Below are 24,575 nucleotides of genomic sequence, written 5' to 3'. Positions count from 1 at the left end.
CCCTTTCTGGGGCCAGCGTCCGTCTGTCCTCTCCACCTAGGCAGCCAGACTTCTCCAACTAGGCACAGCACGGGGCGCTGTTCTGTGGGTGTGGCCAACAGTGGCGCCGTCGTGGCTGCAGGTGGTAGGACACCAGGAACCGGCCATCTGGTGTGCCACATTTGCATCAGATGGGGGCCCACAGGAGCGAGGCCAGTGGCCAGAGGGAGGCCCTGGTGCTTCATGGGTGAGAAGCTGCGTGGGAAGGAGGTCACTGTGGCACATCCATGCCCCGGGAGCACTGAGAGGCCACGTGGGCCGGCTTGCAGAAGCGCAGGTCTGACACCCTGTGTCAGACGAAGGTGCTTCCTTTTGAGGACGTGTCCCATGTGGTCCTGGACGTGGTGGTTGCCCCACGTCTGGGTGTGGATCAAGGAGGTTTGGTGGGTGGGTCTTCCTCCCTCCAGACCAGCAGCGCAGGGAGTGACCTGTCCTTGGGTGGCTTGGGTCAGTGGTAGGCACAGCGGCGACAGGCCAGGGCAGTGACTCAGGCCCTCTCAGCATTTAAGGAGAAAGCTTTCCAGAGTTGCCCACTCGGGCAGGAAGCCTTGCCAACGTGCTGCTGTCTAGGACATCCGTAGCGGAAACCCACCCTATCGAAGGCCGGCTTCCAGACAGGCTGAGTGTCTCCGGGCACCGACCCCTGGCCCCAGCTCTGCACTTGGCAGTGGGAGCTCAGGCTCCAGGGAGGAGAGGTGCCGAGTGCCGGTGGCCATGGGAAAGCCCGCCCGATGTGCCCAGAGTGAGCCACACAGGAGCCGGCTGAGCACGCCTGCCTAACCACGGCGCAGACACACCTGCGTCACAGGCTGCAGGGATAAAGGACACTTCCCCGTCACGCTCGCCTCTACCGCACAGGTGTGTTCGTGCACACGTATAGCACACATCACACATCACCACGCCCCGCTCGCCCCGCTCACTCCTCTCCCACCCCCCAGGGCACTGCTGAGACGGTGTCGACGGTATTAGGAGGCACGGTCAGGCCATCGATTGGAGGTTTGCTCTGAACGGTGTTTGGGAACAAGGTTTTCTAAGTGAGGATTTTCCAAGCGTTGCAAAGGCTTTCTAATGTGTAACAGACAACTAAAAGTCAATCTTCCCCATAGGTTCCCACCGGTTAGGGGAAGTAGCCAGTTTGTGCGTTTACCGCGCTCCAGGCCAAACGTCTTCACACATGGCCCCACGCGTTCTGATCCCACCTCTGTGATTCGGGTTATGCCCGCGAGGCGCTGGGACCTCTGGCGCGGGCTCGCGGGGAGCAGGGACGGCAGGAGAGCCCGTCCAGGAGGTCTCGCCCCATGCGGGCTCCAGCTACGCTCGGCAGGTCCCAGCCCCCGACCGAAGGAGGCAGATTCTCCGTCTCGGCGCGTTCTCTCCTGAGTTTAGCCGAGTTGCTGCGTGCACACGTCCCGCTCAGCTTGGGGCGCGTGCGGGCGCGTGCTTGCGGCTGGCGGACGTGGTCCACATTTGTGAGGTCCTTGTACTCACACGGACCGAGTCCTGGAGATTTTCCCGCTGAGACCCTGAGACGACGGACAAGTGTCTGCGAACTTGGCTGAGGAGGGGCCCCGGACGGGTGGCCCAGGGAGCCGCGTCCTGATTTCTGCAACCCGCAACCCTGCTCTGCTTTGCGACTTCGATTCCGGCAGGGACGCGGGACTTGCCCTCAGCCCCGGTCCTGTTGCCAGCCGTTGTCTCACCAGCTGATGGCAGCGCGGCGGCTGCGGGTCCCCCCGCGGTGCGTCCTGGTCAAGGTCCTGGGGAGTTCAAGCCTTGATCAGTCTGCACCGTCAGCTTGGCGGAAGGATGGCCCATCAGTGAGGTCATATTGAAATGCAGGAGGTATCTGTGTGGTCTGGGGTTTGGGAGTGTGCCGGTCACGTCCGGGAGCCCCACCCCCACACACCAGCCCTGCCCCCCGCCCCAGGGGTCCCTCCGTGGTCTCAGCAGGGGGCCGCTCGGAGTCCCTCCGCACCGCACTGCTCTGCTGCCTCCCGGGTTCCTTCACGAGCCGGGAATGCCTCAACAGGTAGGCACCCGTCCAGCCTTTCCCTTGTTAAGTAATTGTACAAACTGTGCTCATTTCCTCCCTCCCTCCCTCCTTTCTTTCCTCCCTCCCTTCCTCCTTTCCTTTTGAAGGGGAAAAACAACGGAAAGAGAGGAGAGGGGCGCAGGAGAACTGATTTTTCCCCCTACAATCCCTGGGGTTCTCAGTTATATAGTCACTGCAAATGTCTTGCTCCCCAGGTGGGGACGGGATTCCAGGTGGGCTAGGATTCTAGGTGAGGAGGGGATTTCATGGCAGGGAAGGGATTCTGGGTGGAGACAGGATTCAGGTGGGGACAGGATCCCTGGTGGGGATGGGATTCTGGGTGGGGATGTGATTCACGTTGGGGAAGGGGTTCAGGGAGGGGGTGGGGGAGCGGGAGCAGAGCCTCCTGCTCCGGGAAGCCCAGACAGTCCCCCCATGACTCTGAGGTCTCAGTGTTTGGGAGCATTAGAGGGCACCCCTCTGCGCATGGGGAAACTGCTTACTTAGACGGTCTTCGTCTTCCGTGTTCGTGGCCCCGGGACTTAAGTGCTTGAAGGGAGCGATGAAGGCTGACAACATGCTTACTTTGTCTGGAAAGAAAAGAAGAACAGGAAATGCACTTTTGACATCGAGTTTCAGAAAAACTCAATGCTCTCCTACGTTCTTATCACCCAGGGTTCGGGCAAGGGAGGCCAAACGCTCGCTTTGGTTTCAGCCATTTCCTTCTGGTTCAGTCTTTTATTGAATTTCTGACAGCATTTTTATCAAACTCCTCTCTCCATTCAATTTTCAACTTCACGATTTCCATCTTTCTTCTTTCCTCATTTTTGGCATCTCCCCTCTTGTTCTGTGTCCCTCAAAACTCAGCGATCGTCTCTGGGGCAACAACCCTCCATGAGTTCCTGGGCCGCCGGGCGGGGCGCAGAGGGGAGGTGAAACCAGTGAAGCAAGGAGGAGCTGTAGTTAACGAGACACCGATACAGACACCGATACAGTCGAGACCGTTTCTCCCGTGAGCGGAGAACCTGCTTTGTGGGCTTGAAGTGCAGCCCCGGGGGGGCCTTGTCAAGGCCCGGAGTGCGCTCGGCGTGCGTCTGGGCAGCGGGAGGGGCGGTGGCACAGGAGGGAGAGGTGCGGGCGGAGGCCCCTCTGTTCCTCCTGCAGACGGGCGCGCGACGGAGCAGGGACGGGGCCCGAGAGCGCGCCCTCTGCCTGCACCCTGGTGGGGGGCGGGGAGGCAACAGCTGTCCTGAGTCCGCCCTGGGGTGGGCAGCTGGACCCAGGGTAACACTGCTCATGACCTACAGCCCCCGCAGTCTCCCTCTTAAACGGAGAGATCGGGGAATTGGGATGGGAATGCACTTGGGAGACATTAAAAAAGGACAAACAAAGGGGCTGAAGGAAAAGCTCCTTTCTGTAGAAATTCCGCCGACTGAATCCAACCTCAGCAGCTAGGAGCGCTTGTCCACGCGGGAGCCTACTCCAGGGCAGAGGAGAGTGTGTCCAGGGATGGCACACGCAGTCCTCCCCATTCTCAGACACCCGCCTGCTCCCCTGTGTCCTGGGGCCAAGACGGGGGCCTTCCCAGGGTCCTGGTGGTTCTTGTGTCTGGCCTGGCCCTGGGGGCTGAGCTACTTTGCCAAGGGGACACTTCCGCTGCCAGGAATCTGCTGGCGCTGGAGGGCCTGGTCTTTGGTGCCTCCTGTGCCAGCGTCTGCCTCTGTCTTGGGGAAGAGGGACGGCCGCCTCATGGGCTCCCTTTGTGCACACATCTGAGTGTGACTTTGCGTGAAACCCTCAGCCGGGGTTCATCTGCAGTCAGCCTTTGGGCGCTCGGCCGGGGGCAATGTGCTCTTTTTCTTGCAATTCTGAGCCTGTTTTCTCTTTACCCAAGCTTTCCAGAGGCCCGGGGAGTTCACATTGAAATCCATTCAGGAGCCTGTTAACAGCTGGCGTTTCCAGTAGGGACGGCAACGATATAATGTTCACTCAGAGAGAACAATAAATAACTCAAATATAAAATGCCTGCTCTTTCTTCATCCGACGGAATGAGAAGCCGCAGCCAGGGAGGGGTGGGCTCTCCCAGGCCCTCTCAGCCCAAGCTAATTTACTACACGGGAATGAAGCCTCTTGCTTGAGTTATAATTTCATTAAGGGCTCCCAATAATGTTACACAAAGAGTGTGAAGCTCAAGTGATTTAGTCTGGGGCATCTCGAAATGAAATTACATTTTTCTAATAAAGCAGGGCGACCAGCCAAACACCCACAAAAGTACACGAAACCGTTTCAGAGCTCGCCTTAGCAAAATTACGGACTAGTCTAAACTGTTTCAGATCCTCAAAGTCCTTGCGTTCTAGGCTTCCCAGACCGGGCAGACAGAAGCAGCCGACCCGGGTTAGATAAACCCTGGGCACTTACTCAGTTTCTGTAAATCCCTAGCACCGTGGGGTGGGCCAGGCTTCAAGCCTAAAAGAGCATCCGGTATGTCTGAAGTGCAGATCGAGGCAAAGGCCTTGGACAGACATTTCTCCAAGGAGGGCATTAGACGGCCAGTGGACCTGACCCACTCATCTGCGGGGCCATCCGCCGTGGGCCGCCAGCTCACAGCTGTGCACGGATGGGGCACATGACAAACCAGCATGTCCACTTCTGGGTCTACACCCAAAAGAACGGAAAGCACGGTCTCACAGAGCTTTCCGCACCCTCGAGTGCCCCTGACACGAGGATGGACGACGCGATGTAGCCTGTGCGCTCAACGGAATATTATCCCATGTGACCAAGCTCGAGGCCACGACATGGACGGGGGTGAGCCGGCTCCCGCAGGACAACAGACACGGCGGGGCTCACGCATCTGAGGTCCCCAGAGGAGTCAGACCCAGAGACATAGAAGATGCAACGGTGGGAGCCAGTGGCTGGGGGACGAGGGGACCCGGTGTGTGATGGGGACGGAGTTTCAGTTAGAGAAAAGAAGAAAGTTCGGGAGGTGGATGGTGGTGATGGTCGCACCACAAGCCACCCAACAACATGCTTGCAAATGGTCAGTATGGCAGGTTTTACCTTCTGTGTGTTTCCCCCCAATTTAGTAAGTCACATTTAACAGGATGTTCAGAATTCTATCTGAACCTCTTTTATGCCCCAGCAACTCCTCCAGCTCAAACACACCAGCCTGCTCAAGGCAGGACGCCTGGAGAGCGGCGAGCCTGTTTGCTGGGCCTACCCGCTCTTCCGGAGGCTCGCCTGCCGTCACCGTCTCTGTGCCAAGAGGGGGCAGGTGGCAGCCTAGGCCCATCATTAGGGAGGACGGCAGGAATTGCATTTTTTGTTTAGAAAAATTACTACAAGAATGATTGGATGCCTGCGTCTTAGCTGGAGGCTGTCTCCTTACACATGGTGTCGGTGTGGGGCTGTGCTGGGCTCACCCCGGTCCTGAGACCGGCTCGTGCAGGTTCCGGATGGAAAACAGCCTGTGCACATCTACTGTGCTCCCTTCTGGACATCTGGGGTCCACTGAGAGAAGCTGGCTCCCGCCTGCCCTGCACCCCATTGTAAAGTCTGGAAGATGGAGAAGGTGTTTCTGTAGGGGGAGTATCCGGAAGGGGGGCTGGGCACGCCAGCTGGAAACAGACCCCCGAGAGCAGTGGCCCTGGACTATCCTCCAGCCAAGCACCACTTCCAGCAAAGGCCTGGCGGCCACGGGCCACCCAAGAATTTCCGATGTGTCTCCCAAGCGACCTAGGACATTTGCATTGGAACCTCGTTGCTGTTTGCAAAATAAATGGCCAGGACCTCACGGGCAGTAGCTCTTCCCCGCAACCCCGTGAGATCACGTTTGTCAAGGATATTGATAACCAAGGACAAATACGATTCGCACGTGGCCTGAAGACCGATAAACAGGCCAGAGCGAAATAGCTTTCAGGAATGCCGCCATACTGAGACGCTCACCAGCTTCCAACAGAGATCTCCAAGTACTGTGATGGGCTGAAGAAAGTCTTACAGACAAATAGTGTTGAAAGAACTCGACACCAGCTTGGGAAAAGGAACTCTGAGCTCTCCCTCATACCACACCCGAAAATTGTCACAAAAGGGGTCATAAACCCAAACGTAAAAGCTGTAACGATAAAACTTGTGGAAGAAAATACTGAGACTTTCAGGGTGCTTGTGGAAGCAGGTTTCTTAGGATGCAGAAAGCACTAATCATAAAAAAAAAATAGTTTTCATCAAAATTAAAAATTAAATATTTCAGCTTGCTGAAATTCACTGTTAAGAAAACGAAAAATGAGCCCCAGATTGGGATAATAGATTTACGATCAAGATGACCGATTTGTATCCAGAATATAAGAACCCTTCCAACTTTAATAATAAAGGGTAGAAAGATCCAAATTTTTAAAAATGGGCAAAACACTTGAACAGAAACTCGACAAGGGAGAACACGCAGAAGCCAATGATAAGCGTCCCGAAGGGCTCCACGGGGCCGCCCGGTGGGGAAACGCAAGTTACGAGCTCAGACCTGTGTCAGGACACACCCACCGGGACAGCCCGATGCGGGGAGAGGCAGGGAATCAGGACTCTCGTCCACCAGTAACTCTGGGAGAACTTGGGCTGTATACACCAATCCCACTTCTAGATATTTACCCGAGGAAAAGGAAATACATATGCCACAAAAGAAAAAGATTTGTACAAGACTCTTTAGGGAGATTTTATCCATTACAGCTCAGAATTAGGAACGTCCTGCTTACCCGTCAACAGAAGAATGGGTACATGAATTGGGCTACGTTTATAGGACGGGGAACTATCAACAGTGGAGACAACGGACGTCGTAAAATGTATTACGATACGGATGAATCTTGGAAATATTATACTGAGCAAGAGAGATCTTGGCACAACGAGAAGGTGCTAATGAACTCCATTTATGTGATGTTCCCCAACAGGCAGACGGCTCCCTGGAGAGAGGAGTCAGAGGGGTCCTCCCGGGTCAGGTGCTGGCTGCTGGCAGGCCCGGGGGGTTCTTTCCAGAATGATGTGTTACGTGTGTGTACCCGTTTGTCATGAGCCCTAACACGTACAGGCTGCGTGTCTCCATATGTAAATTACACCTGGTCGTTTGAAAATATTAACGGAAAAAAAGCACTACGGATGAGAAAGTAAACCAGGGGCAGCAGGCAGCAGGTTTCACACGGAGGGGGACGTGCAGCTCGGCTGCTGGCAAGGACGGGTTTGCTTGCTTTACAGATGGGAAAGCTCGGGTCTCTCTCAGAAGCTCTTCTGTGGCAGCAAGAACAGTCGCCACCTCAAAGGGAGCCCTTTGGAGACCGCCCTGGATTCCCATCAGGACATGCACATATCTGCAAAGCAGGGGAGAGCCGGCTGGGGGAGGGGAGGCAAAGGCCGCGGCAGGTGCACACAGGGCTGGGCACGCACGCCACCGGCCCGCGAAGGCCCGCGAAGGCTCCGTTCACCCACGCCGGTGGCATGAGGGGCTGTGAGGGGGCCCTGTTTTTTTGAGCGTGCTTCACGAAGATGACACTGCTTTTTTACCAAGCAAGATGAAAATTTTATTATTTTTAAAAATTTATTTGACAGAGAGATAGAGAACACTAGTAGGGAGCAGCAGGCAGAGGCAGAGGGAGAAGCAGGCTCCCCGCAGAGCAGAGAGCCCGATGCGGGGCTCCATCCCAGGACCCTGAGATCATGACCTGAGCTGAAGGCAGAGGCTTCACCAACTGAGCACCCCTCCCGCCCCCCCCAGGCAATCCAAGATGAAAATTTTCAAAAGCGCTCCGGTGTACGAGCCCCTGTTTGTTCCCTGGAAAGCCTGTTCATGCGAAAAACAGTTTCGCTGGAACTTTTAGTAAACCCCGTCCTTGCCAACACCTCGTGGGATTTGACCCGGGCCTTTGCCTCCTTACAAACACTTACAATGTCATGGCATAGACTGTTTCTAACAGGTACGTGAAGTGAGCGCTTTGGTTCTGCCGTCATTTCAACAGTTTGGAGTTTTGTACGACTTGTGTCTGCCTCTGAGCCACGCACACGTCAGCGCCTCTCAGGTCCCCTTCTCGGAGTTGCGTTTTGCCGAAACACGCGGTGACAGGTGGCCTCCTCCGAGCTGACCCCTTCCCTTCCCACCGGGTGTTCTGACCGGATGCAGGCCCGTCTTCCGTGGATGGGGCTTCTGGCTAAACACAAGTGCAGCTCAGCCCGGGCAGGCGGGCCACCCGGGAAGAAAGGAGACAATTAACCTCTGTGTGCGCAGCAGGAGAGGGATAGTGTTTTGGGGTAAAGGCGAGAAATTTTTCTCACGGAGTTTCAGGAACTTGGGTTTTAAACTGTGTGTTCAAGCTGCCGTTCTGTGCGTCGTACAAGAGAGTTCAGGCAACATTAGGAAGAGGATTCCGGGTCTGCATGGAGTTTTGCAGCGCACGAGAAGGCCTGATTCTCCAAGAAGATGAGGCTCTCTTTTGGCAATTTCTGGATGGGTGACAGTCACGAGGGGCCTTGAAAGGTTTCGAGCAAGCAGGTGACCAGCCTGTACTAGGTTTGCCACTCCTTCGTTGTATGGGCTGGGCCATGGCTTCCCTGGAAGTTTGTGCTGTAGCCCCGACTCCCAGGGCCTCAGAAGGGGACCGTATTTGGAGACAGGGTCCTTACAGAGATGGCTAAGGTAAGATGAGGTCACCAGGTGGGCCCTCATCTAGTCTGACTGGTGACTTCTAGGAAGAGGAGAGCAGGATGCAGACATACGCAGAGGGACGACCACGAGAGGACACGGGGAAGAGATGACATCCAGGTGCCCAGGACAAAGGCCTCGGGAGACACCAGACCTGCCCACACCTGCACCTCGGGATCCCCGCCCCCAGGACGCAGGACAGTAAAAGTCCGCTGTGGGAGCCCCCAGGCCGGGGTGTTGGGGCCCAGCCTGAGCTGACAGCCACACTCACTCAACAGTCCTTTACTGAATGCAAGTAGTTGCACCCCTCCTCCATGGTTTCAAACTCTGATGCCAGGGAAGGCTACTGCAGGGAGACTGCTCCTGGCCAGGGGATCTAGAAGTCAGGCGAGGCATCCTTCGGGAGGTGACTCAGTCGCTGAGACCCAGTAGGTAATAGGAGTGTGTCCCGTGTATTGAACCAGGAGATCTGCTCCAGAGCCAGGAAACCCTTGCTGCAAGGATGAGTGTGGGATTATCCAAGTTAGGGCAGGGAGAGCCAACAGGAACAGAAGTAGCGGCTCGTGCAAAGGCCCTGGGTAAGTGCACCAGCATCTTGGTACCCATGTCTGTGAGGACATGATGTGTGGCTGTCAAGGACTTGTACGGCACAAATCAGAGGTCTCTTAGGGACGCTGTCCCTTTCTCAGAGTGGTATCCCCAAGGCATGCTGTCCCGCTCCTCGACGGCTTCCCTCAGTCATAGCACTGAGACGTCCCCACGCCAGCTTGTCCACACCCCAGTCTAGGTCTTTAATCAGGCCACCGTCACGGCACTATGAACAGTCTGGCAGACCAGACAGACACTTCGGGCTTGACGTGTGTGCCGCATTCCGGAAGACTGGCTTATTTTTGGAAGCTGTGGAGAAACAGACAAGCCCGCACCAGATTCGCGGGCAAAGACACAGATGGTCTGACAAGTGATTGACGGACCAAGGTGACTCTTTGCCACAAAGTGTATTTATGATTTAAATATCTGCATGGAAAGGTGTGTGTTCACATTCCACTTAGAGACACTCACAGCCTTCCAGATTATCTGGCTTTGCAGTCTAGACCCTGTCTTCATCTGATGGTCCGTCTGGGGGTGGAGGCGTGCAGGAGCGCGGACGTCATTCCTACAGTAGAGGTCAGCCATCTCTCCGCTGTGGGACAGCCAGCAGTGTCAGACCTAACGGCCGTCCAGCCTGGACACGGTCTTTGCCACCATCCCTGTTTGGGGCAGAAAGTCCACCCCCAGGAACGGGTTTACGGTGAGGGAGGGGTGCAGCTGGGACTCTCAGACCCCGAGGGCGTGAGGAAGGCTGCACTTCTTCCAGAAGAGTCTCCTTCCGTTGGAGCCACGAGGTCGGAGTTCGTCAGAGGCCCCCTTCAGCAGACGGCGTGCAGACCGTGTCTGCTCCCCGTCTCCGAGCAGGTGTATGGGAAAGTCTACAAAGGCGGTTGGACTGTGGCTCTGGTCAGGAATTCTAGGAGCGAAATATCTGGAGGCTGGAAATTCCCACAAAATAAAAATGTGACCCTATAAAGCTGCACAGGCGATCCGAGGACTGCAGGCAGAGAACCAGAGACACGACGAGAGTGTAACCCTCTGTGAATAAGACCTTGTCCTACATCGGCCGGCATTTCTTGTCCCTTTAGACCTGTTTCTGCTCTACGTGCTTCTTCAACCTTGTTGGTTCCTTATGGGTCCTTGGTCTTCCTTTCTTGGCATCCTCTGGCCTCCCTGCCCTCTTTTTGTTGGAGACGTGCTAAACCAACGTCCTTTCATTTTACAATGTCACCTTCTGATTTAACATTTGGTAGTAAGATCACCGGATTAGTGTTCTCTGGCCACGAGCATTCCTCTCCTTCCCAGCTCCCACCTTCCTGTGCTAGCGCCTGCCACCCTGGACCACTGCGTCTGTGAGGGACTGGAAGCTTCCAGGGCTGCCGTCACGGACTCAAGGTCACCCGATTTTCTGAGTCGTGCATCTGTCAGGTGGAAACTGCTGCTCTGCAGAAATGCCGTGAATCATGCGTCCATGCCGGTTAACTGGACGTGTCCCCTTGACCAGGCCCTGGGAGCCCCGACATCCGGCCACACGTGATTCCGAAGCATCTGTGAGGGAGTTTCTCATCGAGACCAGCATTCAGTTCGGAGAACCAAGTGAAGCAGGGTCGTCGCTGTGAGGGTGGGCCTCACCGAATCAGTCGAGGACCGCACAGCCGTAGAGGTGGAGGAGGGAGGGCTGTCTCTGCCAGCTGCGGGGCTGGGACAGCCGTCCTCCCTGCACGCCCCCCCTGCTCACGGGCCTTCCAGCTGCCTCACCTCCTGCACCCCCGCCTGGCACGCTCTTCCTGCTCTATGACGGGCTGAGTCCGTCTCTCGGACTCTGCGGGCTCTGTCTCGGTGAGGGACTCTGGTACGCGCTCCCGCCCCTGCGATGTGGCTCTTCTGGCCAATGCCCCCAGCATAGCAGAGCCCAGAGCGTCAGCGCAGTCTGTTGCCTCTTGCTTCCTCCCAGCCACGGGCCAGCCTCGTCCCCTTCCTGGAGCGTGTGGGGATGGGGCGTGCACTTTGGAGCATGCTGTCCGCGGCCGTGGGTGGCAGCCAGCGTCCCCAGACCTCTGCATGCGGGGGCGTGTTTCCCCGTCCGAGGGGGGCTCGGGACCGTGCGCAGCAGCCCCACCATGTTTTTGCTGCGGTCCCAGTAGGTCCCAGGCGGTCCCAGGTGGCCCGGCGTGGCTATGACTGGCATTTCCTTGCTGACAGGTGTCCCTGCTTGTGTGATACGGCCTTGGCCATCCTGCTCATGAACAAAGCTCATGGCAGGGGGCCCAGGGGCCGGCTTTCTCACTTCCTGCCAGACGTCCTACCGGACTGTTGCAGGCGCGTTTCTGAGTCCGTCTGCTCACACCTGGCTGAGCGTCTCTGGCCGGAAACCAGCGTTCCTGGGTGTCTCTGCCCCCGTGGGGCCTGGCGCCCAGGGCTCGAGACCAGAAAGCCCCAGCCGCTGCGCTCACCTGTCCCCTCACGCTCCATGTGACCTGGTGCCCAGCCTGACGTGTGGGCCCCAGCCGCCCCTGCATCCCTGCCCTGCTCTCACCCTGCCCATCCCTCCCTGCCGGCTTCTGCGGTGACCCCCAGTGGCTCTCGGGTGAGATCCTGCAGGCCAGCAGGTAGCAGAGCGCCCAGGACCTCGTGGTGTCTGCAGGTCTGAGCGGCAGGAGAGGCAGGGTGGTGGTGGGTGGGACAGGAGTGCACCAGCCCCACTGGCCCCATTCCCCAAGCAGGGCTGTGAGGCCCACGCTGGAGTGTGTGGCCTCCTCCAGGGAGGTGACCGTCTATGGAGGCTGCCACATAGGGCTTCCAGGGGACGGCGCTCACGGAATGGAGGGTCCTTCCCGTCCACAGGCTGAACAGGCCTTTCTGAAGCCTCCCTCGGGGACCTGGCAGGACAGCTGATGAGGCCGACCCCATGCGTCTCCGTGCTTGATGCTGTCGACGGTCCTGACCGCGCCTCGCTGGTGGTGGGGGCTCTGGTGGTTGTGTGAGGAGCTGCCCTCCCTGTGGCCTGTGCCCTCGCCCCATCCGGGGCTCCTCCAGTCTGTACCGCCTGCGCCTCGTGCCGGGCTGTCACCACGGGGCTCCAGAAGAGCTCCTCCTTGGCCGGACCGTGAACTCGAGGGTCAGCAGGGCACCTGGGCAGGGTGTCGGGCCCCCTTCCACTGACAAGTGGGGGAGGTCTGCCCCGTCGCCCGACCTCCTCGAGTCCCTGTCCCCTCGTATGTGACACGCAGGCATCTCCACGTGCGTCAGAGCTGTGGCTGAGACCGAGTGAGGCACACAGGGGACGCAGCACGTGGGCCTGACCAGGAACAGGCTCCCGAGAGCCGCCAGCTGTGATTGGCACAGATGCCACGGCAAAGCCCGGCCGTCTCCCAGGATATGTCACCTCGTTAGACATTCGGTGACTCCGGGATTCCTGAAGTCAGCTGGACCCGGCATGATTTTTACTTTATTTTCTTATGTTAGTTTTAGCATTTGAGGCATTGAAGTGAGCTTGTTTAAAAACCGGAAATAAGATATCACGGAACCTCCTGGCAGGCCCCCCGTCCCCTGCTGACTTTGGTAAGCCCCACTGTCAACACGCGTGTCTTCCGTGCTGTTTGAAATTTGCTAGTTCCTCATCTCTTCTAGGAATCATACATTCTAGCAAGCGCTTGCTTCGAGAGCAGGTCAGAGTGTTAGGGTCTGAACCTGCACGTCTGGGTTTGATGATCGCCCGTAGAGCGGAGCTCCTGGCTGCTGTGTGTAAACGCTGCGTATTGTTTGTGAGCTACGAGCTCGTCCGCGCTGTGGTGCCGGGCGCGGTCATTTGTGCTATTCGCGTGTGGCGGGTCCCATCCTGACGTCCCACAGCCCACAGCCCTCGCCCCTGTCCCCTCCCGCCCCGTCCCCTCCCGCCCCCGTGCCACGCTGTCTGTATCAGGTGCTGCCCTGGACAGTCTAGGCCGCGGACCCCGCCTGTCGTCCAGGACTCCAGCGTTCCCTCCGGCGGCGAAGGGCCGTGGAGCGCTTGCCGTGCCCCCTGAGCCTAGGACACCCCGGAACAGTCGGGAACAGTCGAGAACGCCCCGACCTTGACGTTCTGTGCGGGCTGCCTCACCGCGCTTGCGGGGCGTGTCCTACTCGCTTGCCTGGCCGCGTCTCCGGCCTCGCGTCGGGCTCATGGGCAGACCCGCCTCTGTGCTCACGAGAGGACCCTGCAGTTGGCCGAGGAGCGCGTCTCGCAGGTGGGGGCTCCGCGCGGCGTCAGCAGAGCTGTGGCCCTCCGCGGGGTCCTCTTGGTCTTCTCGACTCCGCGCCCTTTCCCTCGTGCCGAGCTCCCGCCGAGGCTCGGGGCGTCCAGGCCTGCTGCGGGGTCTCGGCCTGTTAGCGCCCCGTCACGCTGCTCAGGAGCACCCAGTCGTGCTGCACGGGGGCTCCTGCCCCGACTGGCTGCTGACTGCCCAGCCGCCTGTGCTCAGGGGTTCCCTGTCACTGTGTCGGGGACCACCAGCCAGAACTGACCGGGTAAGGCTGACCCGTGTCTGAACTGAGGACCGTAAGTGATATCTGAAGAGCGAGCGAACGGGCTGGTAGGCGCTGCCCTGGGGTGCCCGGGGAGGGAGGGTCCGCAGGCCTCGAGCTTGGGTGTGGGAGGAAGCCACAGCCGCCGTGCTCCGGTGTCCTGTTCTGGTCGCCTGGAAGCCCGACGGGGAAGGGGAGCAGGAGCTCCACTAGCGTGAGGAGGAGGAGAAAATTCTGGAAGAGCGTGAGGTGGGGTGTGCCAGACAGAGGGTGGCCGGAGATGGGCTCCGGATGCTGCCGGCCCACGGTGGTGGGGCGGCAGCAGGTTCTCACGCGCTTCCTTGAGCGACGTCCTCAGGGCCGCGCCCCCCGCGGGCTCTTTCAGGTGAGAGGCACGTGCGGGACCCAACATGTGGCTCTGGGCGCCGGGAGCTCCTTACTACTGCGGGGGAACGGCGGGGCGGGCGGACGGCCCTGCGGCGCGGATTTTCTCGGAGGCGACGCGTGTTCTTCTCTATGGGATTCCATGAAAACCGCGGCCCGGTTCAGCCGGGTGAACTGAGATCTAAAACTTCAATTTTGTTTCAGGAATGTTTTCCCATTGGATGCCCGGCCTGAGGACACACAGGGACAAGGCACCCGGGTTACTAACAGCCCCGTGCACCCCCGCGCGGGCGAGACCCACGCAGGATTCCGTGTCTGCTGGACGGCGCGGGGCCCGGGGCGAGTGCCGGCTGCCTACGGAGGGGCTCCTGGCTCATGCGCCTGGTCCACGCTCTGCACAGGTCGGCAGTAAGATGTGACAAACGAGTGTTTTTAATTTGCCTGAGCACGTGTGTGTGTGTGTGTGTGTGAGTGTGTGGTCAGACCCGGAGGGCTGACCGCTCTGCGGCCGTGTTCGGGGGCAGCGGTGCTGGGCTGAGTCGCTCGGCCTGGCGGGGCACGTGAAGCCCGGCGGTGGGGAGGGGCGTTAGGGCCGTTGCTGCTTCAGCGGGAGTGTCTCCACTCGAGCTCTGGCGAGAATGGAAAGTCCGAGAGTTGGGAGAACACCTGGTCCGGGCAATGCCGTCGTTGCCGACAGCGTTAGGCTTGGCGAGGCCGCAGCACGTCTGACCGGGGACATGTCATCATCGCAGACTTGTGCTCGGATCGCCTGCCCCTGAGGGAGGAGCTCACCCCCAAGATGGGGGCCCCGTGTCAGGGCAGGTTCCCCGTCTTTGCCACGTAGCGCCTATCTCCTTCCAGCAAACAGAACCTACTCCTTTGGGGGGCACTGCTCCTTGCTCCCAGCCGACTGGCTGGGGGAGGTCATACTCTCAGCTCCGAGGGGCTCTGGTGGACCTGATCCGCAGACCACACCCCGCCCCCCGCTGCCCCGTCCGGCTGGAATGGAGGACAGGGTTTGCAGGGCCCAGTGCAGAATACAAGCGCGGGCTGCCATGAGATGAAAGCAGGAGGGATTTCGGAGACGGTGACAGCAGAGCATTCCGTCAAAGGTGGGGCTGTCCCTGGCGTGGGCGCCCCCGGCTCCATTCGGACCGACAGGAGGCAGGCCTGGGTCTCCCGTTTCTCTGATGGCCACAGCGACCCCTCCTGCTGAGCTTAAGGTGAGGCTGTGAGGGGCTGAGCTGCCGCGCGGGAAGCCAGGACCTGTAGGCCCCCGTGCGCGGCTCACACAGAACCACGGGGGTTGGGGACAGAGTGGGGCAGGTCCAAATTCTGCCAACGGACACTGACTCCAGTCTGACCACCAATGGTCCCAGGAGCCGCGACTGGGTTTTCCGACCCGTGGACCCGATACATCCCCGCCTCCACCGACACTCAGGACTATAGTAGCTGCGCGTTTCTGCTGGCTCTGGCTCGTGGGTGGGACGCGCGTCTTCGCCATGTCCCAAAGACAAGCAGATGTGCAGGCGCTCCACACCGGGTCCGTCGTAGATGTCCGTGTCGGCCCTGCTCCCGCGGCAGGAGAAGCATCTGCTTCTGCACGTCCGTGGAAGAAGGGCCTTGTCTGGCTCATCACTCCCCACCTGCAGAGGATGACGGCTGGGACCCCAGACGGACATGCAGGAATAATTGCTGAACTGGTCTTCTGTCCTCGAACCTGTGATTCTGTTTTAACAGAACTGTCTGCTGCCACGGCTGCCACGTTCACCTGGGGAGCGAGGACACTCAGCTGGCTGCTTGGTCTGAGAGCCCAGAGTGGCACAGGCATGCGGGGGTGCCATGCCAGCCCACTGCCCAGGACACGAGCCAACCACAGGCCGTGCAGGAGCCTTCCCTCCCCGATACCACCGCTTCCCAATTCTGTGTGGCGTTTGGGGGCGTGGCCATCCCTGGGCTCCTGAAGTGCCCTCGATACACCCTCGTCAGTGCCGCTGTCACGCTGCAGGTCCCAGAGAGGGCGTGGCCCAGCTCATGCTGCCCCTGATGCGGGGCTGGGGGAGGCCGGCTCGCGCCTGTGTCACCGCGCATGTTGGTAGGGCTGCAGCCTCCGTGCCCATGGGGAACCGTGTTGTTACCCTGAGTCCCAGGACCTGGGGATGCGGGAGGGGGTCACAGGGAACCGGAGGCGTGATCCTCTTCTCCAAAGCGTGGGAGCCCGAGGCCGTCCAGGAGAAGTACCATTTAGCTGGCGGGTTCACGCTCCACTGGTGTCTTTTGATGACAAATTCTAGAGTGCCCTATGTCTTACTTAATTAAAACATAAGCTTTTTGGTCCTAAGGCAGGGGGGATAGGAGGCCTTCTTTTCTTTGAACTGAAGAAGTGTTTCCGGGAGCTGCCTTTGAGCGCGGCGGTGCTGAGAGCCGCCGCATGGGGCAGAGCTGTGCTCAGAAGGTTTGCGTGCTGAGAGCTCCGCTGACGAGCGTGCCTCGGGGCCTGTCAAGCTTCTGGGGACGCATTTCTCCGTGTGTCTCAAAGGCCCTGCCTTGCTGTAATGCGCATCAGGAGTGATAATGGGGACTGTGAGTCTGGGTCCCCCGGCTGAGCGCTGACAGCCTGTCCTTAAGTGTCAAGATGGCCAATAACTCTGCCAAGACACAGACGCTCGTTTGCCGGGCTGTCCTTGCTCTGCTGGCATTCTGCGGTGTCCCCGGGGCCTGGCGTGTCCAAGTGGGCCAGGCCACAGAGAGCACCCTGCGGGGGGGACTCGGGGAGCACGGGCTCTACTCCCGGGGCCTGTGCGTTTAGGGAAAATACATCCGTCTCTAACTCAGCAAGTGCCCCCAGGGGAGGGCTCAGTGCAAGGGTGCGACCCCTGTGTGTGCCCTCTCGGGCCTCACTGCACGTCACCCAAGGCTGCCACAGCTCGGCGTCCTGGTCCAGAGGCCAGGGAGCCCTCTTTGCTTCGCCGAAACCCGTGGGCCCAGGGGCTGCGGACCAGATCCCCAGAGGGAAAGTGATGTACGGCTATTTTGAAATCCTGAAATGAAAGCTTAGACTGAAGTCGTGAGGACCCTTCTCGTCCCTGCGGAAGTACTGGGCTAAATTTTTATCAGTTCTTTTAGTTTTTGTTTTGATGATTGTTTAAGAACGCGTGGCTTGTTTAAGCGCAGGATGTGCCTCTTTTTATCCAAATTAGATCTGAGGTCTTAGGAGCTTTGTGTGTAAGTCAGGGACACCGAGCCTGTACCTCTGCTTCCTCTGTCGCTTGGGGGGTGCTCCCGCTCAGGGCCCTCGGATGACCCGGAGCACCGAGGCGGCTGAAGCCCGTCGGAGGACGCTCAGTGCACCTCCTTCCCTTCCCTGTGGTCCGAGCCTGCAGCAGCCGCGCTCCGTGAGAGCGAGTGTTGCTACAGCAGGACAAAGTGAAAAGCATCCGTTTTCGTGTATTTCCTGACCTAGCGCTCGCGACGGCCTCGAGTCCATCATCACCCTCCTTTCCCCAGCAAGCCGGCCGAGGCTCTGAGGGAGCACGGGGTTCGCTGGCGTCCAGGCCGAGCCGCGGCCTTGCCGGTGAGCACACAGCCCCGCAGTGGCCACATCTCCAGGCGGGCGGTCGCCCGGCCACGGGCCCGCGTGTTCCGAGCAGGCTGCCGCCTCCGAGAAGCCGTGCCCCGACGTGAGCCTGTTAGACCCCTGCTCACAGACACCGATCACGACTGTTCTTTTCCAAACTGCCCACCTCCCTACGGGCACGGACTTGCGTCTTGCCGAACGGGGTGCGTGTGCTCCAGGTCCTGGGGGCCGCCCTGTCTCCTGTCAGGGTCTCACCCTGCAGGGTTAACGGGCTCCTCCGGAGGCTGGACATGGGCTGACAGACACAGCCCACCCTCAGGATGCTGCAGCCCAAACGGCTTCCTCCCAGACCAGCAGGTGCAGCTACTGGGATGGCTCCGCCGATGGGGTGGGGGGCGGGGGGGGGGGGGCGGAGGGCGGACGCGGCCTTGGCAGCAGAGGTGAGGTGAGGCGAGGGTGACCGGAGTGGACGGTGATTGGCTCCCAGCGGGATCCCTTTCTTCTTGTGCGTCTCCACAGACTCCCTGCAGAGACACCGTGACCTCCCATAAATATGTGTGGCCTTGATGTCTTTCCCATGGACCGAATGGTCTTTCAGCCTCTGGGGATACTCTCAGATGGTCTGACTTTGGGTCATGCTGACTGGGTGCTGGGAAGCGCTGGCGGGTCCGGGGCACAGCGGTGAAGTGCCGTGTGCAGCCTTCCTGGCTGATCGGACACAGAGCTCTGGGGCCCGTGCCGGGGCCAGTCCAGGGTCCCTGGGCTTGTGACCGCGTGTGCATCTGCAGCCCCCTTGCCCGGACGCTCCAGCCCTGACCCGGGGTTTTGTCACGTGGACAGGGGATGACGGAGGGAGGAGGGCAGTGGTGGGGGAACCCTGCTGAATGTGGGGGGGGACCAGGCTCTCCAGAGGACTGGCTCTCCGGGCACCCAGGAGGACCCCACACCAGCCTCAGACCTGCGCTGAGGCCCGGGCTGCCGCGCGCACCGCAGAGCCCTGGAGCTTCAGAGCTTGCCTTGAATTAAATGTGTTGTTTTACACAAGCACTTACACAGCCCACTAAGTTCACTGATGAGCCCTGAGCCCCGCCAGGGACGCCGGCCCTCCGCCGACCTCCTGCTTCCGCCAGTGTTTCCAATGGGGTCCGCTAAGTGCTCTGCATCCTTGAGTAACAGTGAGGGGCGTGTATGTCATTATGGCTCCTATTTCGCAGGTGAGCAAACGGAGACACAGAAGGGTTGGTGGTTCTCCTAAAATCATAGCCGAAGAGATCAACGCGGGGTTTGCGCCCTCCTTGCCTGACACCTGGATACAAGTCTGCGATCCGGTTCCTCTGCCTGTTCATTCAGGGCTTTGCTTCACAGGTGGGTTTTCTCCTTCTTCTGGCGTCTGCCGTAGGCTGGAATCACACCCCGCCTCACAGTCCTCTGCACCAGGAGAGGGGTGCAGGCCCTCTGGGCTCCGCTGCCCCTCCCTGACCTTGACACGTCCTTAGCAGGATGTGCTGTAGGTGCTGCTTCTCGTTCTCCTCACCCTTTGACAAAGTTGCCGGAACTCAGCAAATATGCGTGCGGCAAAGAACTGAGTGCGTTTATTAGTGCCAGTGCCGTGAGCCGACGGGGAGGGCTACGAGGTTTTGCTGGCGGGCGTCGGGTAGGGCAGGCGCGGACAAGCAGGCTACCAGACGCAGTTTCTTTCCAGAATAAGACGTTTGGCGTTTTTACAGAGGAGTGAGTGCCTTAAAAGCTGTACTGAGCATCTTGGCCCCTGCTAAAGGGGAAGCCTGTGGTGTCTGTAGGGCCGATTTGGAGCAGAGCTCCAGGCCGGCAGCCCCTTACCAGCTGAACAGGCCTGGTTCGGTCAGAGCATCTCTGAGCCGGTCTCCTCTGGGAAGCAGGGCTTCACGGGTACCTGCACCTGTCGTGGGGGTTCAGGGAAGGTCTGTAAGCTGACGAGCCTTGTACGGATTCAGGACCACGGACGGGGGGTGCCACGTTCTGTTCGATAGTCCTGGGTCCTGCGAGCTCTCCTGGGCATTTCAGGTCCACCGTGAGCACCCGTGAAGCTCCAGGGGAAGTTCTGGACTCAGACTCAGGGCTCACGTCCCAAGGAAACCAAGGCCTTCTCCTTGGTTTTGTTCTTGTCCCAGTTTTGTCCAGACCTGCCCTTCTTGGGCTTGGTGGCCGGCTAGCTTGTAGAGCGCTCAGCCAGGGCCGACCCCTCCGGCTGGCGCCCGGGAGGCGTGCGGTGCTCAGGAGAAGTGCCACGGATGGTCCCCACAGGGCCAGCAGACACAGGACAGAGGAGAACTCGTCTGCTCGTCTGCGGTGGACAACAGCTCTCTGAAGCGTCTGCCGTCGTGAGTACGTGAGTCCCGCGCCGCACCCCCACCCTGTGGACTCGAGACCGGAAGCTGCCTGTCCCCAAGGGCAGCCGTCGCGCCTTGCACGGCCACAACCACGTCCTGCTCGGTGCCCGAGCTAGTTTTAGGGCCAACCACGTGGACAGAATAGTTGTAAAAAGTGCAAAGAACATCGAAATTCCTGTCACTCTATCAAGTCTTCCAAATATATGTGTTTATATAAAAATATATGTATATAGACAGATCGAGTTCCTGAAGAAAACACTGTGAAAAGCTCAACAAGAAGCCGGCATCGTCACAGGACGCATGACTCCACTTGTTTTATCTTCTAGTAGTTTGGATGCTCTGGGGGAGAAAGATCCACTCCTCCGTGTTTGTGAATTTCTTGGAAATTTCCCTTTTCTATCGCATATGCTTGACGCCATGAACCAGCTGCCTCTGTTCTGACAAGGGCGACTGCACAGCCTGGGGAAGGAAGGGACTCGCCTTGAACACAGGATCTCGAGCAAATGATGGAGTTAAGGGATGGAAGTTGGTTTTAAGCAGAATGAGCAGAAGCAGGGGTTTATATACCCAGAAATGTAAGGCGACACGTCATCTCACCTCTCTGATGTCTACGAATCTCTCCATTTAGTGATAACTCTGATTTAGAGCTCCGTGTACAGAGCAGAACCTCTGCACAGAACCCTTCTGAGAAAATCAAGTGGAAATCGGTGTACGAGGTTCATCTCTGCTCTCAGCGGAGTGGGCTGAGTTCAAGGAAGACCCAGAGCCCCCGTGGAGGGTACGGCTGCGGCAGACAGAGGGCCCCGCAGGCTGCCGGTGCATGGGGGGACCCAGGGATGCCGCCGGCCCCGTGGCTTTACCGGCTCCTCATTATCCTCTCCACGGCTCTTGTTACACAACCGAGTGAATCACACTGCCCAAGGTTATTGCTGAGATAACCAACCGAAAATGGTAGTTTCCCCCTTTTATCACACGGATCTAAATGTTAACTAAGTGCTTGTTAGCTTTTCACGTTACGTCGGAGGGACTCATTAGTGCCTCCGTCTCTGGGTATGTGCTCTAAGAGTCTTTAGATTAAAGATGAATCAAAGCGATTCAGTCCTGCAAGTTTTGGATTAGAAATCAGTGTCTCTCTGGATATCATCCAAGTGTAAAATGTAGCACAAATTGCCTTTAAAAATTAATAATTCACAAAATCTATGGGCTAAGCCCAGTCTGGCTTGAAAAGATAAGTAAAACAAATATTGTAAAGTCAATTTTTAATAATCTGTGGCATGGAATTTAAGCACAAGAGAAAACATTTAGCAATTAGGCAGAAGCATTTGGTGCATGATTAATTGTGAATAATAATATTTAAGAACCCCGTACCTTCCTTGCTTGCAGAAAATACCACTTAAAGTTCTAATCTAGCCCACAACACAGCTTGTACCGTTTCTTGGTTTAATGAGCTCCTGCCTCGAGATGGTCATGTCTGAGCTGTTACTCTTGTAAGTATTTTTCCATCAGCAGCTCCATGCAAGACGGGCAAGAAGTGGCGGAGACAGATGTCTGATGAAGGATTGTCAGAGCCGCGCCGCCATGGAAAATAATATAATCAGCTCTGTCACTGGGCTGGTAACCGGTGGTCGGCACATGTATCTAATTATTGAGACGGCGCGTTTACATCTGACGGGATTGTGTTATAAGAGGTTTATAAGATTGGGAGGTAAGGCTGCTCTCCCAACTCTCTCTACCCAACGGAAGCTGGCCTCTGGGCTGCAGCTTCTCACGAGGAAGAATAAAATCCCTGATGGGTGCTGGCAGGTCCTCATCTGCCAGAAGGAGGCATCAACGTAAAAGGCCGAGGAAATGGAGTAGCCTGCGTGGAACACAGACAGAGAGCGAGCGCGCGCGAGAGAGTCAGCGAGACTGAGAGCGAGAGCGAGCGACGGCGCACACGGTGCTCTCGGATGTGAGGGGCAGCCTGCTGCAGAGGGCCCGGCCGTGCACCCAGGTCGGCCGGCAGGGAGTTCTGGAAAGAGGAAGACAAGAGGGGGAGACTGTGATTCTGGAGGCTTCTATCAACTAACCCACGCCGAGCACCAAAGACAGATGAGAATGCTGTCCTGAAAGGACCAGCATTCCGGGGTCCTCTCTGTGCTGACCTCGAACCGTGCTTTGCAGGGTTTGCACTCCGCATGTAGGTGGACTGAGTCTGTAAGGAGAGGTGGAGGTGGAAGCCGCATCATCTGGGAACCCCGAGCTCAGACGCCTGCACCTGGGCTCTCTCCGTCCAGCGTTGCAGTGGCAGCCGCTGGCCTCCGGGGGGGCACAGGGCTCCCAGAGCCTCCACCGCCCGTCAAACCCCGGGCAGATGAGAGTTGGGGTGCATGGAGGGGATGCAGGTCACTGGGGTGGGGCGCCAGGTGGAGAAGGACGGTGTGGACACTTCCTCGGACCTGTGCTGCCTCACTCCAGACAAAAGGAAACGTCTGCACTGGGGTGGCAGTTTGGCTGTGAACGGAATGTTAGTGTTTCCTGTGTTAAAGCTGAGCCCCCAGGGTGCAGGTGTCAGGAGGCGGGGCCTCTGGCAGGCCATGAGGTCGTGAGGGTGGGTTCACTGGGATGGGATTAGTGTCCTTGCAAAGGGGACCCCAGAGTGCCCCCTCACCCCTCTACCATGTGAGGACACAGTGAAGACGCTGTCTGTGAGCCAGGAAGCGGATGTTGCAGGCACCGGACCTGCCGGGGCCTGGAGTCTGGACCTCCAGCCTCCAGAGCTGTGGGAGGTCCACCCCCCTTCAGGTGTTCTCCTATAGCAGCCCGATGCGCTAAGACAGCCTGATGGTCCAAACCAGTGCAGAGCCACACGCCCGCGTGTTCTGTGGTCTCTGTCCCTTCCAGGCTTGTTAGGATTTAGAAATCGAAACCCTAGTTACACTCTGCACAATGGAAATAGCGGATCTCAAGTGACCCAGGTTCTGGCTTCCAGGCTGCCACCCTGTGATGTCACAGAAGCCACTGAAGCCTTCTGCATGACGGCTGGCCAATTTCTAAAAGCCTTGGGAGTGTGAGAGGTCATGAAGGACCTCAGCTTAGTCTTGTTGAAGATCTCTTTTGTTACAGAATTTTATTCTCTTGCTGAATACAAATTTTTTGATACCCTCTATGGGCCAGACATTGTTCTGGGCCCTGGGGTTGTAGCAGTGAACAAAATGGGTAAAACTCTTGCCCTGTGAACTCCCGTGCCCGGGCCTGAGCCATGTCGAGTGCGGAGGCATGGTGCTCAGGCAGGATGGCATGTCAGAGGGGGGTACACAGGTCAAAGAGCCACAGCCATTATGTAGCACTGGCAGTTCTCTTTGCCCCTCCCACTGTCAGATCCACCCTGCTATCACCTAAAGAGAACCGAACGGGACACAGCGATGGAAGGTGGTTGGAGGGTAAGGGTCATAGCCTAACCTTGAACCCAGCCAGAATGCTCCTCTTGGGGAGCAGGAAGACAAAGGAAGCATTCCTCGACTGGAAGGGAGGGATGACACATGGTGCACGATCTTACTTCATCCTTAACGGGCTGCCCCTGAGCACGAACCAGGCAGTCCTGGAATGTGCTACCTCCCCCTGGGGCCCTGGGAAAAGCACATGGCCTGAGGCATCGAGCTCTAATGGAGAAGTTTTAGGCTTGCAGCATCCGAATCTGACGACTGTTCTGGGGAATACGTCACTCAAGAAGACCAGTTATAAACTAACATCTCCCACCAAAGCTCTGGAAGTTTCCATGGAAACAAAGACTCAGTTCTTGACCTCCACACTTGGATCCAAGGTCATAAGAAGGAGCAAATATGGACATCAAAGTTTGTAAAAGAATCAGGGAAGAACCATGGACTCAATTAGGTCAAGAAGGAGATCTCACAGCTCTCTGCTTTTCCATAACGTCAGCAGTTGTAGGTGCTGTTGTACTGCAAATTGACTTACGAAGACTGTCATCCTGGAGCTGAGTGAGTCTCCTGAGGGAGGGGGGAGCCATGGTCAACTCTCTCATGGCAGATGAGAAGCTGCTGCTTCAGGGACAGGAGTTCCAAGCTGGTGGCACGCGCAGGATTAAACCCAGCCTGGGCAGCCTACCGGGGGGTGGTGAGCACCTGACCACTCACGGTGGTCAGCGCCGGGGGCAGTGACCCCACTGACACTGTGCTGGTAACACGGGTGAAGATAGGACTTAGGGGCCCTAGTCATCCAGGAGCCTGACACTTGAAAGCCGCCATATCTATGTCTGTGTCTATGTCTGTGTCTGTGTCTATGTCTATGTCTCTGTCTATGTCTATGTCTGTGTCTATGTCTATGTCTGTGTCTCTGTCTGTGTCTGTGTCTCTGTCTGTGTCTGTGTCTCTGTCTGTGTCTGTGTCTATGTCTATGTCTGGGTATATGTCGGTGTCT

At 58.0% G+C, this 24,575-nt stretch overlaps 1 protein-coding gene across 1 annotated transcript in view; it reads right to left on the bottom strand.

The window, feature by feature from the left end:
- Window positions 1-24,575, bottom strand: part of ADARB2 (adenosine deaminase RNA specific B2 (inactive)) — a 356,683-nt gene that overhangs the window by 109,617 nt on the left and 222,491 nt on the right. Inside the window, exon 2 of the mRNA XM_032881678.1 lies at window positions 2,575-2,661. Coding sequence (XP_032737569.1) covers window positions 2,575-2,661 — 87 coding nt within the window. The remainder of the gene's footprint in view (window positions 1-2,574; window positions 2,662-24,575) is intronic.

This window comes from Lontra canadensis, unplaced genomic scaffold (assembly GCF_010015895.1).
Source record: "Lontra canadensis isolate GAN:19392208 unplaced genomic scaffold, GSC_riverotter_1.0 scaffold76, whole genome shotgun sequence".
Lineage (NCBI taxonomy): Eukaryota > Metazoa > Chordata > Mammalia > Carnivora > Mustelidae > Lontra > Lontra canadensis.
Note: the sequence above shows the minus strand (reverse complement) of the source record. Positions and strands in the feature narration are given on the sequence as shown.